The sequence below is a fragment of the Cryptomeria japonica genome, chromosome 2, assembly GCF_030272615.1.
Source record: "Cryptomeria japonica chromosome 2, Sugi_1.0, whole genome shotgun sequence".
NCBI classification, from domain to species: domain Eukaryota; kingdom Viridiplantae; phylum Streptophyta; class Pinopsida; order Cupressales; family Cupressaceae; genus Cryptomeria; species Cryptomeria japonica.
This window is the reverse complement of record NC_081406.1, coordinates 280,381,683-280,403,525: the sequence shown is the minus strand read 5'-3', so window position 1 is coordinate 280,403,525 and position 21,843 is coordinate 280,381,683. Positions and strand designations below refer to the sequence as shown.

Sequence of the window (21,843 nt, the reverse complement as noted above, 5' to 3'; positions counted from 1 at the left end):
TGTCATTTCTATTCAATAGAGTCATATTTTAAAATTTTCATGGTGCAACCCAACATGAGTAATCACATGTACTTAGTGAGTCTATCACACAACCTTGTTAGATGCAAAGCGACAACAAACATTATACAAAAAAAATACATAAGAAAAATAGTAAAAATGCACTTTTTAAGTCTTTTTAAGGAACTTCACCCACATAATTTCCCCAAACAACATTTGCAAGTATTTTTGAGTTGTTCAAGTTTGAAATAGATTAGATGAGAAAATTTATGTAACTTTGGGATTCCAAGTAACTTCTTTTCAAATGTTACAAGAATGTAATGTTTTTCAAAATAGATTTAAAATTTTAAGCATGTTTTGAAAAGTATGCATTCAATTTTTATGAATTATAATGCTAATTTAAGCTATTAATTATTGACAAAAATGTAAGTTTTTCAAGTTAAAATTTAGAATATATAAAGTTATTATTTTGTCTAAATAATATAGTTCAAAACATTATTTTTTAATTCTTAACATTAATTTTTCTATTAAAAATATATTTTCTTATTTTATGAATGTAAAATTGGTATACACAAGTACTAGAGTCAATAAGTGGAAGCCAACCCACTATCAAAAGTCATAGGAATGTCACTTGGAAATATTGCACATGATGATCGAATCTAGAAACTATCATTTGCAACTTATGTGGGAAGAAAATTTTAGGAGGCATCAATCACCAAAATTGTCATCTCACATGTATTCCTTATAACAAAGTCAAGCCACATTTCAATGCCATACAAGAGGCTCAATGAATGATGTAGGTCACCCTTGTAGTGTTGGATCAAAAAAAGATTAAATAAATCAAGAGAAAAACTTAAGAAATGGTCTCTTGAAAATTCTATAGAAACTAGCAAATTTATGACAAACATCTAAGCAATGTTTTTCATACTAAAAATCAAATTTTAAAGTGGATGACAATGCTTGTCCTTTATACCATTATTTTTTACAATTTAGTGACTAAATTTTTCTATTCATATTTAAATTATACGATACATCAACATCTAATTTTTTACAATATTTAACATTTCAACATAGATGTTTTTGATAAAAAAAAAGCAGTGTTAACAAGGGCGTTGATCCAATACAAAGAGACCTCAATCCCTCAACGATTAGCGATAACTATTGCTAATTGTTTGAAACAAAGCAGCATTAAGAAGGGCGCTGACCCATTACAAAGCCAAAGGCTATCAAAATTAAAGACCAAGCTGGGGTGCAAACCCCAAAAGGACAAAGTCGGACCGGCTAAACCAACCAGTTAAACCATCAACACCCAAACCAAATCAAGAGGGGGGAGCTCTTGAGAAAGGAGGGCTTGGGAAAGGTGGTTAGAATTTCCTTTCCACCTACGACAAACCACCGTCCAGGCAACACTATCAGTAGGAACTTTCGCAGAAGAAACAGGTGGGGAAAATCCTGCAGAGTCAATGCCAGACTGTTGTTGCAGGGCGGCGACAGGCTGTTGCAGCGGAGCAACAGCAAGAGAAGGAACGCCAGGAGCAGAGTGAAAGTGAGAAGCAGGAGCAACAGGAGGAGGATCCAAGGGGGCAGAAGGGGCCGCAACAACAGTAACATCAACCAGGGCTTCATCAGTTGTAAGGGGCACCTCATCTTGGGATGAATCAACCGAAACAGAATCTGAAGCATTAATCGTCAAGTGGTCCTCCGTAGCATCTTTCCACCAAGTAGCAACACATTTGCGGCAAGAGAGAGAACAGTCAGAAGCAAGGTGACCCGTTGAGAAACACCTTTGACAACGAAATGGGAGGCCCTCATAATCCAACGGTTGAGTCCAAGGCCTGTCCCCAACCATAAGAACCACACCCCTAGGGAGGACCAGTGATAAGTCAACATCAATTAATAGGCGAGCAAAGGTAGAATGACCCATGGAGAACGTGGCATCATCAACCTTCAAGAAGTTGCCAATGGAGTTACTGATGGCCTCAAAACAAGAAGGTTCCCAGAAATGGAGGGGGGGATTGGGGAGGTGGACCCAAACCGGACGAACAGAGAGAGATTCTGTAAGGGGATTGAAGGAAGGAGTCCAGGGCTTAAGGGAGAGAGAGTGATCCTCCCAAGACCAAAGCTTACCCAAAATCAAATCACGATCATGAGTAGAGGCAAAGGAAGCAACAAAAAACCCCTTAGCACAAGGGAAAAGCTCAATGCCATAAGAAATATGGGGCTTCCAAGAATCACTCACCCAGCGATGAAGGTTCGGGAGGGAAGGCCAAAACCCAGTAAATTTGCAGACCAGAGCGCTGCGTTGATAGAAGTTGCAATGGGGTGAACATAGAAAATAAAAATAGCTCATGATAAATCAAGGGCATTAAGGCCCAAAATTTATATCTAATAGCATGATATGTATTGATCTCATAATTAAAATTTATATCTCAAATAAAATTTTGCTTCAAGATCAAGAAAATGTTATTAAATATGGATAAATTAGACCATTCTTATATCCTAAAATTGTCATATTTGGCGGTTAGAATGTCAAGAATAGATGAATCCCATCATAAAGCCACTAAACAATTCCTTGGGACAAACAAAACTATAGTAACATCCATTAATCATAACATGCCAACAATAATAGAGTTGGGTATGATATAGATTGTAGAACATCCAACTTATCTAGTTCAAGCAGAACCTTAAAACACACCTGGGGCACAACCTTCATTTCAAGAAATAGTGTGAAACAAAATGCATGAAGAAATAGATAAGACATGTTAATTTCTAATAGTTTAACAATCTTCCTTTCAACATGGCAAAGAGACCATAGATAAAGTATTTGATTACAACATTGTCAATCATGGGTAATCAATTTTATAAAAACAAATAAAGCACCATATTTTGAAACAAGTGAATAGATGTAAGAACTATATCCTCGTCAACTTTTTAGGGGATTTGAATGGTAAGACAACATTTTTGAAGTTGATATAGATCTCTAAAAAAGTGAAATTAAAAAAAAAAAAAAAATTGATCTTAAAGGATACTATGTTAGAGGTGACATTGAAAATGTGATGCAAGATGTATATCAGTAATGTAATAGCATATGTGGTGACAAGGAGACTAGTTTAAAAAAACATCCATCAGTTGTTGACCACTTGCATTGTCTATTGCCTTTAATTTCTTTTGGAGGACATATAAGAATCTAATTAAGACTAATTGTGGAAGAAGTAATTTTATTTGGACATAAGAATCTAATTAAGACTAATTGTGGAAGAAGTCAAGAACATGACAAAATGCATTTATTATCATTATTAGATTCTTATCTTGAAAAAATGTCACACTAAAAGAAAAGAGTTTATAAATGCATTTTGAAACAAATGTTTCTCATTATATAAGGGCTTTGCATTGTGTTATCCTTAAAGCATTTGTTGTTTATTGAAACTTTTGAAATAAATGTTTGTGAGTCAAGTATAACTAAATTCATTATATTCAAATAAGATAGATAGAGTCAAATAATTATTTTAATAATATTTTTTGTGAATGGATATAGAAATCATCAAGGTAACTTCAAACTTCAATTTAAATTTTGAATTGAATCATTTAATTATAATTTATTTGAATTTTAGGTTTAATTTTTTCGAAGTGTTGGGACCTTTAATGTAAGTTTTACACTTGGTGGATGAGAAGCCAAACTTGATAAATACATTTATGAATTTGTGGACAAAATCAATGACGCCATCCAAAATCATTCTCCGAGAAATTTTTTAAAAAAAAAATTTGATTTCATTTGAAAGATAATTGGTCGAAGATCAAATAATCAACTCTACCTTATCTCCAAATATTTGTTATCTAATGACTTTGCAAGTATTAATAGAGAAGTTATGGAGGTCCTCTCAACATGCATTGAGAGGATGATACCTAAAGTTGAGGTGAAAGACTAATTATTTTAAAAAATTAAAATTATACACAAATTAGGGGAAGGCTCTTTCTTTAGCACTAGTTATCTAAGAGAGATCCACCCAAACCTTAAATAACAAGAAGCTTACAATTATTGTGTACAGATTACAATTGTTACTTACAAACCTTTGAACATCTTCTTTACAAATTCTTGGATTGAAAATTAAGGTGAAAAATACCAAAAATCTTCAAAAGTTAACCTTCAATGTATTGTCTCAACATTGTAACACTTTCAGATGTAAAACACAACTAGAATTTAATTGAAGCCACTCACACAAAGAAGCACGATAAATTGCCTTAAAGACCTCTCAATCTGACTTATTTCGTGTAATCCAACATTTGTTTTTGCTCAAAAAAGGTGAACACAACTACTCAAGAATCTAGATTTGGATGAAAATTAACTATGCATGACCAAAACACCTTATTTAAAACAAAGATTGCTAGTTTTGGGAGGCTAGTTATGAAAAGTGTAGCTACAACAAAACCAAGAAACATTGAATTGTATGACATCATTGCAAACAATGTTGTACACAAAACAATACAAAAAAGTCACTATGTATAGTTATAAGGTGAAGCCACAACCTTGAATACTAGAGTAAGTTGTAATTGACTAGAATGAATAAGCCCCCACATTAATTTTTTTAATAAACCTGATGTGATATCATATACCTTTTTATATTCAAATTTAAAATCATATACTTCTTTATATTCAAATTTAAAATCATATACTTTCCTGTAATACTTTGTTTTATCTTTCTACGTTGCCATCTCTTAATTTAATTTGGGTCTTGCCAAATTTTTCAAACTATGTTTAAATTAATGTTAAATATTTATTATTATTTGAAAAATCTTAAAGAGTTCAGTAAAGAATTACCACAAAAACCGCACATACGAAATTCAGGATGTTTTTTTAACGTGCCTATTCTTAAAGTATACATCCTTAGCTGCTAAGTTGTTCTACTTGTATATAAACGTACCGTGTCATTGGGTTGCTTTACAAGGAAACTAAGAAAAACCATTAACTCCCCAATGTCCCCATGATGATCAAGGCTAACAAGAACTATATCAGCCCATTGTTTTTAAATGAATCGTGCTTCATTTATTCTACCCATATATTTGAATGACGCTTGTCTCTTGTACGTTTAGCCCAGATGGTCCACTCGACTTTCTTTTGTATTCTGGGCCAAACGTCTTACTGCCTGCTACCAAATCCTCTCATTGTTTGTTTGCAAGCATGTATAATTCTTGATGATATTAGTCCTTAACAAAAATAATAAGCAACAAAGTTAACATACAAGATCTCATCGATATAACTTGCGTTTACTTGTGATCACTAGCTCTATTGCCATCAACCTTTCATCGAGTTGTGAGATGTTACATACCACTAGCAGTTGGTTTCTTTGGTGGCCATTTAATCAATTCAAATTGGAAAGAAAGAAAATTTGGTAGATTTAGAACTTAGCATTTGGTACCTTAAAACATGTTTTTGAGGATCAATCAACCTGTCAACAAGTTTTACCTCTTAAAAAAAATAGTTACAGTTTTTAAGTGTTATAATCAATATGCTTAAAATGTCCTCAAACTCCTGTAACCAAAAGATCTTCAATCAAAAAAATAAAACTTTCGTAACTCCTGATGTAGCCACCAAAGGACCACCAGTCAAAAAGTATATGTTCACATAATACCATTTTCCCATTGCCACCTACAAAGATTTGTTTGATAAGAATATTGCATGTACCAATCATCAACAATTTAGCGAATCGTGGGAAATTGCTGCGGCATCCCTTCTACCAGGTCGAGACCTCGAAGTAGAGAAAGGGCCAATGGTTTGGAACTTAATGGAAATGACACGGAAGGACATGAAATTAACATATACGTCATATTTTTCCATTAATTTGTCATATTTCACCTTCAAACTCAAGATGCAATTTGCTGTAATGTTCTTTATCAGTAAAATCAAGATAATATTAAAACGAAAACTAAGTCATAAATAAGAACTGGTCTGCTATTTATTGTGATATAGCCCTTATTATTAAGGATAACAAAATACAAAGCAACACTTCAAAGAGACTTGAGTTAAGACTGTTGGAAAATTTTATAAAAATTGGTACCAACGCGCTCACTTGAAATCTACTGCTTCTTTAAGCAGCTAGTAATTGATTAGTCTGTCCCCTGACCATCCTGGTCCGCATAAATTTCTGATTCTAGAAACTCCAGATGCTCTTGCTTGGTAAAAATTGTGGTTCTTTGCTACCCGCTCCAATAACAACTCCTTATACAATAGAATCATAGGCAGACCATTTGACAACCGCCTTACATATATTGCAAACTTGATTTTCTCTCATATTTTGTTATGTAGATAACTTTCTTTTGGAAACAACTACCAATAACCAAGTAGTGTTTATCTAGCAAACCCTTGTATAATAGCTAGATCATTTCATTAATGTAACAAATGCTATACTTAATAATTGTTCTTTCTTTTTCAAAGTTGGGATATCTTTACGCAGTACCGTTTGCAACATGCAATAAACAGGTCTACATCAAGTCCACGACTCTTACCGAGTCCAGTGTATCATACATAAGTATACAAACGCCTCTTGTCAATTCAGTATGTAAGTCAATATGGGATCCACCTTGAACGACAAAATCCTTTCAGAGTAGACAAGTGATGCTTCATTTCAACATTTGAAATGGGTTGACCAGTCTAATTATTAGGTAGCTATATCCAGTCCACACATCTTGCCAAGACCAGTGCATTGTGCATATAACCGCCCCTCCTCAATCAACGTGGATTTATGAATCGATGAAGTCCTATAGCTAACTTTATAGTACAAACTGACATCACGCAATTTTGGATTAAGGCTTTTTGAAAAGCATGATCGGACCAAAACCACTTTGATACATTTTAGTTTTAGCTATACAAATTTTGACCGGTTTAACATGCATTCTAGACAGTAGTGCAGTAGATCAAACAAGCTCCATATTCACCTCACACAAATTCGTTTAAGCTTCTAGAAGTCGCTGATGGACAAAGGATAGCTTAGCAACATAATTCCCACAAATGAAGGGCTATGTAAATTTGGTAGGCTTCCATAAAAAGAAATTTTACACGGGTCTGTGATACAATAATATGCCAATTTATACCTTCCAAAACTAAAACTAAAATACATATGACCCCTTCTTATTAGATTGAAATAGGCAACACTGCTAGGATTTAAGCATTACCTAATTCTTCTTCAAGCAATTCTATTGCTAAATCATCTGTATTACCTTTATTTGATTTAGCTTTTTTCCTTTTACTTGAATCATTTGAATTTACCTTAGATTTCTCACTAATTGCCTTAGTTACTGTCTTAGAGAGTAAAAATCCCGGCCTTTCCAATGAGGGTGCCTTATCAAGGACCAATGGTTCACGCACTGTAAAATCTACTCCGTCATATGTCCATAAACTCAAACTTGCATCACCTTTAAGGCCCAAAGAAAACCAACCAACTCCGGCTACAGCTACATCTACAGAATTCGCATCCCATGTATTTCCTGACACTTTTACTTTATTTGGCTTCCATTCACCAAGTTCCCGTACTCTTTCTTCTCCAATAGGTGGCTGCACAATCAAAAGTCTGAGCTTTAAACAACAGTGGTGAGCAAACATGACAACGGTATGCTTTTATTCACATGCAATCAAGTTTTAATATCAACATAAATATGAGACATGATTTGCAATACAGAAAAACATGATGTTCGAAAGAAATAGAAGATAATTAGTTTTAAAATCATTTTAGGTATTGGCAACGGCTTATCCCTGAAAAGATAGAAAGATGTGATTCCGCACTATCTGAATTCAAAAGTGTGTGCTAATCAACTAGAAAGTGAAAAATGAAGCTAATGAATTACTCCTGACGTGTATAGTAACATGCCGCTAGACTAAGGTTCCAGCAAAAGGAAGAATAAAATAAATCCAATTGGCCAAATCACCTTCTAAAGCAATACTGCCCATAAAAATAAATATTCTAAATTAAGAGTCAATTAAACAGGAAATGTGTGATATACCTGCAATCTAACTCCAAACTGTTAACATGCAGCTAGACTAAGGTTCCAGCAAAAGGAAGAATAAAATAAATCCAATTGGCCAAATCACCTTCTAAAGCAATACTGCCCATAAAAATAAATATTCTAAATTAAGAGTCAATTAAACAGGAAATGTGTGATATACCTGCAATCTAACTCCAAACTGTTTTTCTTTTATCCCATTTGCAGTCTCCACTTTACCCAAATGCATGGATACATGAACCGAAGCCCAAACGGTTATATAGATTGTTTCAACTGAAGCTTGGTCTACATCAAGTCTCATCAATCCTCCTACATGTACAGCTTGACCCACCTGCAATATGAAATATTAACAATAAAAGCAGTTTTTAAGAACCACAGTTGCATAATTAAAGCACTTCTAGTCAAAACATTCTCTCTTATCAGTTCCAAAGAATGCGATTATTGTGGTTGGTTGACAGCCCAAATGATTTGTATATTTGGTAAAATTCTTTATGCATTTAGTAAAGATCTCATATAATTGTCAACTTGCCATAAAATTGTCTACTTTCACTAGAGATCAATATCTTATGAGGATTGGTTTACGAGTATAATTTTCCTTGTGTCTATTGGACTCTTATGCGGCAATCTAGTAGTAAGCAAGGAATGAATGGAAATGATGATTGAGGTTCAAAACTTGACACACAAGCAGATAAGACAAGAAGAAAGTTGTGTGCCATATGATGGAATAGATACCCCTTAACATTTGGCATGATACCTGTTGATAAATTTAGTCCTACCAGGCTCAATCATTCATGAGGAGTCTTCAGTTGTCCCTTAGTCCCTTATTGGTCACGATCCTTAATAAGTCTTCTACGAGTCTTGAAATAAAGTTTAATGTGGTGTCATATAAAGAAAAGTGAATAGGTGCCTTCCTTTGTTTATGTTAAATCACTTACTTGTCATAAAGTTTCAAATAAACCTTAAAAGGTTCCAAAAGCTCACGTTCACAAAAGGGAGGGAAACTTCATTTGAAGGAGTTAAGTTGTGAGTCAGAATAATGGTTGTGTTAATGTTTAAGGTTGGGAGTCCTGTGAGCTTTGGTTACTGATCATTTTGACACATTCTGGAGTTGTGGAGGTGCATGAAACCATTTGCAGGGTGTAAACATGGAAAGAGCCTTGCCAAAGCCAAGGAAGCCTACAATGTCATTATAGATATTCAGGGGAGATTTCAAAAGGAAAAATGAAACATTGAAGAGGACAGTCATCCAAATACATCTACAGATCTATTATAATCAAGTAAGAAGGGATTGCATAATGTTTAGTCAAATCTTTGTGGAGATCAAGGCGGCTTACACAGTCATATGTGAGTTTGAAGGAATTGTCAGAGGTTTTTGATCACTTGTAAGATGTGTATCATCAATAGAAACTCCTGAAAACTTATTGGCTCCTTATGAGACAAAAGGACTGCTCAAGAGTTAATGAAAGATTGCAAGAGGGTATTATCAAATACACGGAGCTGACAAGAATGGCTGACAATCTTGTATAGATATGTCTGAAGAACATTTATTAATAAAGAATACTGAATCTATATTAGATGCTCAAGTTTTTAGAACTTCCTAGAATTAAACTGAATCTACAAGATTGGAGTTAGGTCATCTTTCCAGATGTGATCACCTTGGGATTTATGTAGCATTAGACCAAGATCCTTAAAAGCTGAACCTGCTAAGTTCGTGCTGGACATCATAACCTCTCATTTTATGCTGACAGATAAATATTTTTGACTCGTTAAATAATTATGTACTAATTCATCAGTAACACTATTTGAATGAGTAACTGGATTTAATGTTTAATTGAATACTCGGTTGATTTGATGATTTTGGGCTATATTTTTCTGAATTTGACCATGTAGATTTTTAGAGCCAATATTTCAGATCAAACTCCATGATCCATCATCAAGGTATGAAAGAACGAGAAAAGAGAATCAAGGGATTTACCAGACCCGTAATTGATGCTATTTTTTATTCTTATGTTTGTTTTATTTCATAATTAATAGTATATTGTCTATATAATTTCCTTAGAAACAACTCTATTAAATGATATAGTGTATATTATTTCGTTAACTGATTTATATATAATAAAGGATCAAAAATATTCCCTCAAGCAATTTAGCCATCTGGGTTTGCTAAAATCCACAGTTCTCTCTTCTCATGCTTTCATACCCTGATGATGGATCATGGAGTTTAATCTGAAACATTGGCAATAAAAATCTACAGAGTCAAGCCCAGGAAAATATAGCTAAAATTCATTATAGACTGCAAATTTCATGATTTTAATTGACTTGATGATGATAAATTTATACTATGATATTAGCCCTCATATGGTTATTATACAATTTTATTGGTTAATTATGGATTATGTTGACGTATTAATTATTAATTAACATTGTTTTATGAGATTCACTCTTATCTTTTTTCTTTTTTAAATCAAAATGATTCCAGGAAGAAAAGGACCATGCAGCGCACAAAGTAACCCTAACTGTAAGCCTGGAGCTTTATTTTACTGATAAAATCTGCTGGAATACATGAATGGAGTGACAATATTAATAAACCTGCTAAATTACATCAATATAATAATATAGAACTAATTAGAACCCAAGCGCCTGGCAGAAGATACTTTCCAAATCTGAACTACTACTCCTGTATAATGCTGCTTTGGCTGCCCCAAAACTCAATCTACCGATTGAAAAGAGAATGCTTTCAGCTCAATAGTATCCTTAGATGAGATTGCACACATGACCAGAGAGGTTCAGTCATTGAATCTCTAGATCCAAGAGTTTTCATCCCTGAATCATTAGATAAGTGCTGCCTGATGTAGCCACCCTCTCTAAATCTGAAAATGTGAACTAAGCATAGAATAATCCCCCTAACGTCGGATGACCTCTATTTATTCATTGGCTTGCTACAAACCCTGATAACCTAGCCTTAGTGTCAAAAAATAAAGATTACTTTTACATGATATGGCACTAATCAAATAACACATAGCATGGCACTAGTATAATAACATTAAATTGCCAATAAACCTTGACCTCTCATCAGTAAATCAGCCATACTTGAGAACAACTCAAAAAAGGACCTAAGACGAACATTATAAACAACTAACTGGCACCCAAATCATATGAGAAGTTGCATACATGGTCCTCTCCCTGTAACCCTCAAAAAACCCTTAAGAAATAGGATTAAGTTTTCCCCAAGGCACTTATAACAAAATAGTATACTCAAAATCTCCAAGGGCATGAACAATGTCAACAATAAAGAGGTTCCCTTATAGGCTAAATCCTGAAACTAATGGTGAGGGTTCTGCAACTGACCTCAAATTTAGGAAATGCCCCTAAATTATAGGGAATCGTTCCAAATTAATACAGATATCAGGGACAAACGAATGGAACCAATCCTCACCAATTTATACTTCTCCAACAATCATGCCTTGCCCATCAATATGCGCATAGAAATGGGCTCATGCATCCCACATACATTGACTGAGTGAAAAGAGGACATTACATTTATATTTTTAATTTATTCGTTTATAGCTTTATTGATAGTGATGAAAAGTCATTATGACTATTGTGTGTCTAGGAGCTCTTTGATGCGCGACAAAGGAGAGCAACATGGAAGTGAAGAGTTTCAGCAATTGGCAGCATAAGAAAAGAAATAGCACACACCATTGTTTAGGAGCCAGATTTTGCATGAGTTATGATTCTGCATCTATATGTCTTTTGATAGATGTGAACTTTGTTTGTGTGAAGACAATTTTGACAACATGATTGTTTTATGATTACTTGTCATATGAATTGTTTTGCCTAGGCATTATCTAGTTTTAGGAGAATCGCAACTTTGTAGAAGTTGATGATCAACGACAAGAGCCAAACATCATCTGCAAACAAAACACCTATCACTCAAAAGAGATCAAGCAAAGATAATATGCTCTATAACAACCACAGAATTTTGTATTATTGCACAAAGAACGATTGGAAATTACAATATTAGAGATACAATTACAATGAAAGAATGAAACCCTAGGTGCAAACCCTAATGCTAAAAATAGGAGAACTAAAGCAATGCAAAGTAGGGGCTAGATTAAGCTCAACTACATCTAGAACTAAAGCTAAAAAAGCAAACTCTAGCTAACAAAAAGCACCTAAGTTTAGCTTAAATGAAAAAGCAATTAAAGGACCTAATTAATAAATAATTAAATAAAATGTCCTAATTACTCCAACACCTCCCCTTAAGTTTAACTTAGGGATAAGCTAAAGAAGCTAAGATGAATGCAAAATGCATGCATGAATGAGTCACGACAACTAAGGCCTGATAAAGTACTCATGTACAAACCAATGTAACTCTCACAAATCAAGAAAAGGAGAAAACCCAATGGGACAAAACACCTCTCCAAAACAGAGAAAAAGAAAGTACATGTGACAAGCATGAAGGACTCAAGATGTTCCCCCAAGTACTGAGTCGGTCAAATAAATACAATCAAGATTCTCCCCATGAAAAAGAAATGAAGAGACAATGTATCCCCACCATAATGAAAAAGCTCCAATGCCGAAGATGAAGGCTCGAGGATGAATGCTGATGGAGATCCAAGAGCGGCAAACCATGTTCCTCCCCTTAGAAAGAAACAAATCAAGCGGCCAAGGCTGAAACAACTCCATGAAAGGAGATGGAAGGAAATGTCTCAGGATTTGTGCTATGGAAGACTGGACAATTGTCCAACTATCCATCTGTTTGTATCATGATATGCCAGATCAACTAAAGCTAATCCAAACAACTATGAAGATACCTAATGAACCTCTATAGGCACTGAAGATGGGATGACAGAAATGCTCAAACTGCCATCAAGGAGGAATGTAATACCCTCAATCATGTCCCCAATGTCTGGAGTGTGTGATGTATCAAAAAATCCTATAATATCTAGCAAGTACTCATCCCACTCTACTGAAACTGGAAGGGGACAATCAACCTGCTAAACTGAACTAATCTCTGAAGAAGCAAGAGGTAGAGGAGGATCAAAACAAGTCTCAGGAATTACTATGGATGATTGAAGCACACATAGGTTCAAGTGACCAAACCTCTCCTTAGATATTTTATTTACTCTTGATGCATGAGAGATAGAACCAAATGATGGGATTGCATGCTTGTCACGAACCATGTTTATCTATAATTATTTGATTAGGAAAATAATGCTTATTCTCATTTATGAAATGAAATTGAAATGGAAATGAAGTTTTAAGTAAAATTAGATGATAATGAAATGGAAATTTAAATGCAATGGAATGACTTGAATTGTTTTCCTTTTTGATATGTAAATGCAAATGAATGATCAGTATTTTGTTTTTATGAAATTGGGGATCGTCATTGCTAATGAGCAATTGGGGGCAAGTGAATGCAGGAATGGGTGAGCGTGGATGAAGGCGAGAACAGGATTCAAGTAGAATTGTCTTAGCTCATGGACTTTGGTACAATAGATGGGATCTCACACACCACCTTCGAATATATATATGTGTGTGTGTCTGTTGTAAGACTTAATTTTGAGATTGAATTAAATTCGAAGTTGCATGGGTGATTGTGAAAAGGATATTTCTTATTTCAAAACAAGATTTAATTTTAAATATTAAGTTAAATATGCATATTGATCATAGATTTATACGTTCTTTGTGTGCAGATGGGTGAAATATTTAACTTATCTATTTATTTTTGTATTTTGATATATATATATATATATATATATATATATATATATATATATATATATATATATATATATATATATATATATATATATATATATATATATATATATATATATATATATATATATATAAGTGTATGAGTACGACTATATAGATTCGATCATATACATATACATATATATATATATATATAATTATGATATACATATACACATCTAATTATCATGAAATTTAATTATTATATATATATATATATATTATAATGGCGGAATTTGTTAACAGCATGTTATTAAATAACAAATTCATGATAGCAGACTTAGTTAATGTCATGTTATAATTATCAAATACATTGCAAAGAGGAGTCGATAATATATAGACTAAGCAAAGTAATAAAGCCCATTTGTTTGGAGTGAATGGGAGTCGATACTGATATCGACTATCCCAATAACAACCACATTGTGTTTGAACAAACAGTTTACGGACTGTGCCATAAAGCACGGTCACTACATGGTGTAAACCGTAGAAAACAAGCCCTACGTGGTACAGTCGCAAGCCAAGTGCCATATGAACGATTAGACGTGCTACATGGGTGACATGGAAAACAATAATAGCAGTGGGTGTAGGCCAAAAAGGAGGAGAAAACACCAGTGCGTGGGCAGTAAACCAACTAACTCCTAGTCTTTGGTGGGAAATAAGAGAATCCTACGCATCATTAGAATTCATTCGGATATGTTCAGCAAGAACGATAAAAGGATTCGATAGTAAAAGATAGAAGGATTTTTATAATTCTATGCTCAGGAAAAGAGTCGAATTCCCGGAACATGGAGGAGTAGCAGACACACCTGAGGAACAGCGACATTCTTGAGAACTTGGTGAAATAGAAAGAAGATAATAATACACAAAATAGAGATCATATAACAACGACAGTATCAGTCAGCAAAGTTTTATTGTAGAGATCTAAAGAGAAAAGAATGTTCTTTTTTTTTATCAGATTTAGACGATAACAAATGAAGGAATTAGAATCATAATGTTAGATCTCTAGATATGAAACCATATAGATTTGTTTTAGAATACGTTCTTGTAAATAAAGATGCCATGATGAAATTTTATTTTTACATGAAATCTGTAGATTGATTTGTTATTTCTTGAGAACTATTGAATGAATCTGCTTGAAACAAAGGCTTATATATTATATATTCACGTTTGTCTAAAATTTTAAGTTGAAAATAATCAGAAAACGTGATATTAAATATACACAGAACTAGATATAGGCAAATATCTCTGTATAGATTCAGAGCTTCTTTTTTGTAAACAGTGAAATGAATATTTATATATATATATATATGCATGTATACTCAGATGTATATATAGTAAAAAAAATCAGATTGTAGGAAATCAAGAAACTGTAGACTAGTATTTCAAATTTTCATAAATGTAGAATGTTCCAGAATACACAAGTTGTGACTGTTCTCGTTCAAATTACCATTAAAAGCGAATGAACTTAATTTAATTTTCTTGGTTATACGCTATAATTCCCAGTGATAAATCACTGAACAGCAATATATATGCACGTATTTATATATATATATATACTTACACATATACATATATGCAAGCATATACATGCTGATTTCTATATAGTTGGATTTCTTTGTTTGCTGTTCTCATGTTTTCTCATAACTTAAAACTGAAAAGGGACAACTTCAGAGCTTGTAATCATTAGATTATTTACTGAAGAATATCTAACACAAACACATCAAAACAGGAAACATTAATGCTCACCTGATATTATATTCATTCAAACAACAACCAGAAATAGATCACTAATGTTATCAGAATAAATCTGAAACATAGGAATTAATGATAAAACTTGGAGTTTATACATGATAAACATACACATAGAATACATAGAATAATATCTAAGACAAACACATCAAAACAGAAAACATTAGTGCTCACATGATATTATATTCATTCAAACAACAACCAGAAATAGATCACTAATGTTATTTTCTTTCAGAATAAATCTGAAACATAGGAATTAATGATAATTTTTGGAGTTTATACATGATAAACATACACTTAGAATTAATGACAACTTCAGAGCTTGTAATCATTAGATTATTTACTGAAGAATATCTAAGACAAACACATCAAAACAGAAAACATTAGTGCTCACATGATATTATATTCATTCAAACAACAACCAGAAATAGATCACTAAGGTTATTTTCTTTCAGAATAAATCTGAAACATAGGAATTAATGATAAAACTTGGAGTTTATACATGATAAACATACACTTAGAATACATAAGAAAAGTGATTCGAAAGAATGTGTACTCATATTTCCAATCTTGTATTTAGTTTATATGCAAAATGTGCATACATCTGTTACACCTTAATTTAGATTTACTTTAAAATGTTGAAAATGAAAGATTGGCCTTTTTCCAAATTGTAGTTGATATTGAATAAACAGAGAAAAATTAGACATGCTAGATGAATGATTAACTAGACATGTGATAGTGGAAAGTTTATCTTCCGAGACGAGTGCCAAATGTGGAATTATAGAGAAAATAGTTTGCTTTTCCAAACTATGTTTATTTGCTATGCATGGCATTATACTCGGCCGAGTAACTTATTGACCATTGAAATAGATGGATTTAATTATGTTCTTTACCATATCCTTGTTATGATCTTGCTTATTTCTTAATTGAATATAGAAGTGTAATATCGTTCATAAAATTGTGTACATAATAATCTTAAATAAATATTGTTTTTCGAATTTCAGATAATACCTAGGAGAAGTAAATGAATTTATTAAGAGAATTACGAATTTATTTAAGAATAAAGAAATTTCGTTTTATTAATTGAGTTAGAACATTTATGTCTTTACAATGCTCAATGGAAGCAAAATGAGAGAACACATACAACTGTGTTGCATGAAACACTGCCAACTGCAACAAGCTCTCTACTATGAAGATCTCTCATGAGCACTAAATCAAGGGTGAACTAAATTGTCTTGTCTGTCCCACTATGAGTAATTTGGTAAAAGAAAAGGAGATTGGAAGATAATGCAAGGACACAAAGAACATTATTGAATGTGCCACCATCAACCTCAATAGAACCACACCCATTAAGACTCATGTAAGTGTTATTACCCATCAAAATCTGTGGAAAAGAATGATGCTCAAAAGAAGAGAACATACCCTTTGATGATGCTATATGATGTGAAGCTCTTGAATCTAAAAGCCACCTAAAGGATTGAGAATGTGTCGATGCAAAGAGAGCATTGTCTTTCATTTTGTCTACACAACATGTCAATGAAGACCCCAAATGTCTAGGTCCCAAGGTGGTGGAAGATGATACACTAGATGAAGGTGGCTGAATATTATTCTTCCGGAGAAGTTCTTTCACCTCATCAATCTACTTTGCATAACACCTATGCTCATCATGTCTTGGCTTGGTGCAATAAGCACACTTAGGCTTCTCCTTCCTAGATGAAGACCTCTTGGAAGAGGTGGAAGAATATGAATCATGTGCATGACTTTGAAACTGGAGGTGGCTGAGTATAATATGTGCCTCTCTTCTTCTGCTTCTTCTTTTGTTTCCTTGTAGATCTAGGAGTTTGAGCAACCAAGACTTGAGATTTGGAACCAAAAACCGAATCAAGTTGTAACAACTCAGCCCACTCCCATGTCCAGCGCTCACAAAACACCTCAAATGAAGGCATAGTGAATGTGGTACCCAAAGCATCCATGGTGGAATAGAATGATGAAGAAAAAAACTGAAATTGGCCTCTAAGCTTGGACAGAATCAAGAAGATGCATTCCTTGTCAATCTTCTGCTTGTCAAAAATCCTGTAACTATGACCTGATGGATTTGAACTTCTCTAGAAAGTGCTCAATAGAAGGAAATGAATAAGTTGTATGTTTGTCTCAAGATGAAGTGCACAAAACTCATTAATACCAACAAAAAATTTCTCAAATTTGAACCACATAGGCCTAGGAGTGGTGCAAGAATCAATATGGAACTGGAGACTGTCTAAAACATGTAGGCCAATCAAATCCATAGCTTGATCCGGCTAGTCCCTACCCTAAACAATTTAAAACTCACTAGTGAAGTTTGGCTAGGTCTCATCGAAACAAGACCATAAACCCCTACACCGAAGCAATCTAGTAAGTGTAGTCTTTCTAGCTATGATAATTAAGAGGGGTGAGTTTCTCAATAGAAGGATCTGCCATTAGACTAGGGTTAGAGCAATATAGGAATTTGAAAGATGAAAATCCCCGCCCCCCCCACCCACAACAAGAAAAGTGAACCCTTTTACACTTGTATAAGTTGAGAAATCACAAAATTGAGAAATGATAAAAATTGAAATCACTGAGTGCCTGGTGAATATTATAGAAAAATCGATTGTAGATCTGAATAGAGGACTTTGCGAGCTTTCCAACAATGAGTAGAATTCGAAAAACGAAGTTTGTTTGCTCAAGTTATGGCTATGGAAGCAAAAAATTGAAGGCTAAATTTGGAGGCTAGCCATGAAAAATTCGTGCAGGATCTAACAAAACCACCACCAGATTCAGATCGGCACTAGAATCAACTTTCCGACAAATATCTCATTTGCCCAATTTTGACTCCATATGACGAAGTTATGAGCAAAACACTAAAGATAGGTTTTAAGGGCAAAAGGACTAAAAATAGAGGAGCATGCTAAATTCAAAAGAGCACCTATTTTAGTGGGCCCACCAAATTTAGCACCAGCCACCTAAAGTGCTCATGTCAACACTATCAATGTTTGTGTAGGCTTGTAAGATGGTATGAATGTACCCTTTGCTGACTTTATTTTAAGGTTTTAAAGCCCCTTTTGGAAAATACATGCCTCCTTTTGAAATTTGATTTTTTTTATAAAATTTTAAATGAAATTTTTAAAAAAAATGCTTGCATTAGAAGTTTTCAGACCTACCTTTTTTGTAGTTCATACGCATATGAAATTTTGTACCATGTAGTCAAACCACAAAAAATATGGTCAAAATTTTCTTCTGACTCAAATTTCAGCTTTTGGACAAGCGATTAATAGGTTTTTGGGCCTTCTAAGCATGATAGTGACCTCTATTTTGCGCCAAAGTCCCCATATTTTTCAGCTACCTTTGGATTTTGCCTCGATTTTTGTGCCCTCAACCAATTTGACCCAATTTTTCAAATGCTCCAATTTTGATGAAACGACAATCAATCTTAGGGTTTTTTGACGCTACGAACACAATGGCGACTTTCATTTGAGCCCAATCTGCACAAAATATTCACCCCAAGTTGGACGCCGCAAACATGCGAACAAGAACTTGACTAATCTACTCTAATACCATGTAAAAGTTGATGATCAACCACAATAACCAAGAATCATCTACAAGCAAAACACCTATCACACAAAAGAGATCAAATAAAAGATAATATGCTCTATAACCAGAGAATTATGTATTATTGCACAAAGAATGATTGGAGATGACAATATTGGAGATATAATTATAATGAATGAATGAATCCTTATAAAGGATGAATGAAACCCTAGTAGCAAATCCTAATGCTAAAAATAGGAGAACTAAAGCAATGCAAAAGAGGAGCTAAATTAAGCTCAGCTACATCTAAAACTAACCCTAGAAAAGAAAACTCTAGATAACAAAAAACACCTAAGTTTAGCTTAAGTGAAAAAGCAATTAAAGGACCTAATAAATAAAAAATTAGATAAAAGTCCATGTTACTCTAACAAGCTTGTCTGTAGGACGTTACTTGAGTCAACCAAACAAAAGTTTTATTTCAAAGATACAAGAAGTAACATGCGTTTTAGTTCATTCATGAACCTTTTGTAGAAATGACTAGGATAATGATAATTCATAGACCATACAAGAATGGATCCCTCGAATGGTATTTGGGTTGATTTTTATTTGGATGATCACATAAGAAAGAAAAAGCCATAATAAACTTGTCTTCATTAAGTCTAATGTAAGAGGTAAGTATGCAAAGAGGACCTAGGGCTTTAGACAATAAAGAATAAGCGATGAGAGGAAATTAACATGCCAATTTAGAAGAAGATAATCATCCCCATTCACCATTCAATATGCATTGAAAGCACTCTACCTATTCTAGGATTGATCCTTTCATTACCAAAAAAAGATTGCTCTGCTTTTATAATTCTCCAAGGAAGCTTCCTGAAAACCCATTTAATTTTCCCTCTTTTAATTTTCATATTTACTTGCAATTGGGAATAATAATGAAGTGGCCCCTTATATAATTTTTAATTAGCATAAAGTCACTTTATGAATTAATTTCTATATTCACCTTATATCTCTCCATATTGGCTTTTAATTAACCACCTTATGAGATTAATATATTTAACTCCTTTAATCCCTTATAACCCCTTCTCATAAAGTCATTTAATATAATTAATAATATTAAAGTCAATGCTTAATAAGACTTTAAAAATTAAATTAAATCATTAAACTCTAATAAATGTCGGGTAACAATTCATGAGACTAATCCATCCACTTTCTAGATATAGATGATGCCAACAAACCACCCCGGGGGAACTTACTATAATTAGTAAGTGTGCGCAAAACATCCAAGTGACTTACTAAAAATAGTAAGTGTGAATCAAAAAGTCTTGAATGATCTCTGAAAGGCACACCACAAATAAAGCGAGGCACTGAACTGAAGAACATTGAGATAAGCACCAAAAGGTCAGCTAAATTTTAGAAATAGTTGATGCTTAAAAGGGGACATTACAATCCGTCGTTCCCAAAAATTGCTTGCGCTCAAGCAATCTACATCTGCATACCAAACCAACTACTATCTACACATGTATGCAAGTCGAAATACCAAGATCCCATATAAATTTTAGAGATATGGCTCCACTAATCCACTATGCCACTCTGACATAATTGTCATCAATCTGCAACAACCTGAGAAGCACTTCATCTATCATGTACATCCTTGGATACCAGGTCTAAGAATCATAATATATTTTGGCAATGGCTGAATAAGTATGCCTACATAAATCAACCAAAGAAAGTATCCTCAAGCTACTAACAACTCCCTGTAACATAACTATCCATGGGAGTGCAACACCTGGATCTCACAGGCAAAATGGCCATCCACCTTCCCTGAAATCTAAAAACTCCTGCTACTCTACATTGGCTACAAGTGGAATGCCAAACTGCCAGAACACCGCCTCCTTATCCTGTATCCCAAAATAGAGACCATCTCGAAGAAGCAAACGGGAAGGCCTACAAGATTTGGCTCCCTTCATAGAAGGAAGCATCTCATACCAACCATCCATCCCACTCTTGTGTGCAATTCGAAACATCAAGTCATCAATAGGTAGGCTGAATCTCACAGTGTAATCACAATGAAATGCATTAACATACTCCGATGGAAGTCCTAAATCAATATTAAGATTTACCATTCACACTACATGAATCAAGAGTCTCACAATGTAGATCATGGAGAGTTAAGTTCGCATCACCATGCAAAATCTTCTCATCAAGCCCAACTGAGTTGCACTCATCATGCTCTACCCAAGTGTTATCTTCATGTTCAACCTCTGTGATAGTAGAGCTACTGCTGGCACTGGGTAATTCTTCAATATTCCTAGTCTCATTAATTCCATCAATGATTTGTTTAATCTTTATAGTCCTTGTAGTAACTCCTTGTTGCTCTTTCTCTACCAATGGCTCTATAAAACTTCCTTGCAACTGTAATGGCATGGTCTCTATCCGAAAGCAAATGCAAGTAGTCTGATTTTTTTTTTTTGAGTGCATGTTTGATTGCTTGCAAACTTGATGCTGAGACTCCAACACTGGGACTCTTTAGTCCCTCTTCAAAGCGACTATCCAAATGAGGTATTCAATGGATTTATCTATGCTATCAAAATGGCTTGAGGTTTGTCTGACTTCTTCCTTTGTTGAGTACTCATGCTCAAGAGCTGCTCCAAGAAGTGTAACCTGCTGAAAATCATATGCATTCCCTGTCAAAGACTTTACCTCCTTGCTGAAAGTTGCATTTTCCTCTGAATCTTTCTCCTCCACTTTCAAGAGTTCAAACTCTTGATGTGCTTCCCCATCATTATTGCCAATGAG

General features: G+C 33.9%; 1 protein-coding gene across 1 annotated transcript in view; it reads right to left on the bottom strand.

Moving 5' to 3' along the window:
- Positions 1-5,923: 5,923 nt before the first annotated feature.
- The window catches only part of LOC131030495 (GTP-binding protein BRASSINAZOLE INSENSITIVE PALE GREEN 2, chloroplastic), a 33,400-nt gene continuing 17,480 nt past the window's right edge, over positions 5,924-21,843 (bottom strand). The window contains exons 3-4 of the mRNA XM_057961338.2: positions 8,153-8,320; positions 5,924-7,543 (exon numbers count right to left, since the gene is read on the bottom strand). Coding sequence (XP_057817321.2) covers positions 7,154-7,543; positions 8,153-8,320 — 558 coding nt within the window. The 3' untranslated portion in view covers positions 5,924-7,153. The remainder of the gene's footprint in view (positions 7,544-8,152; positions 8,321-21,843) is intronic.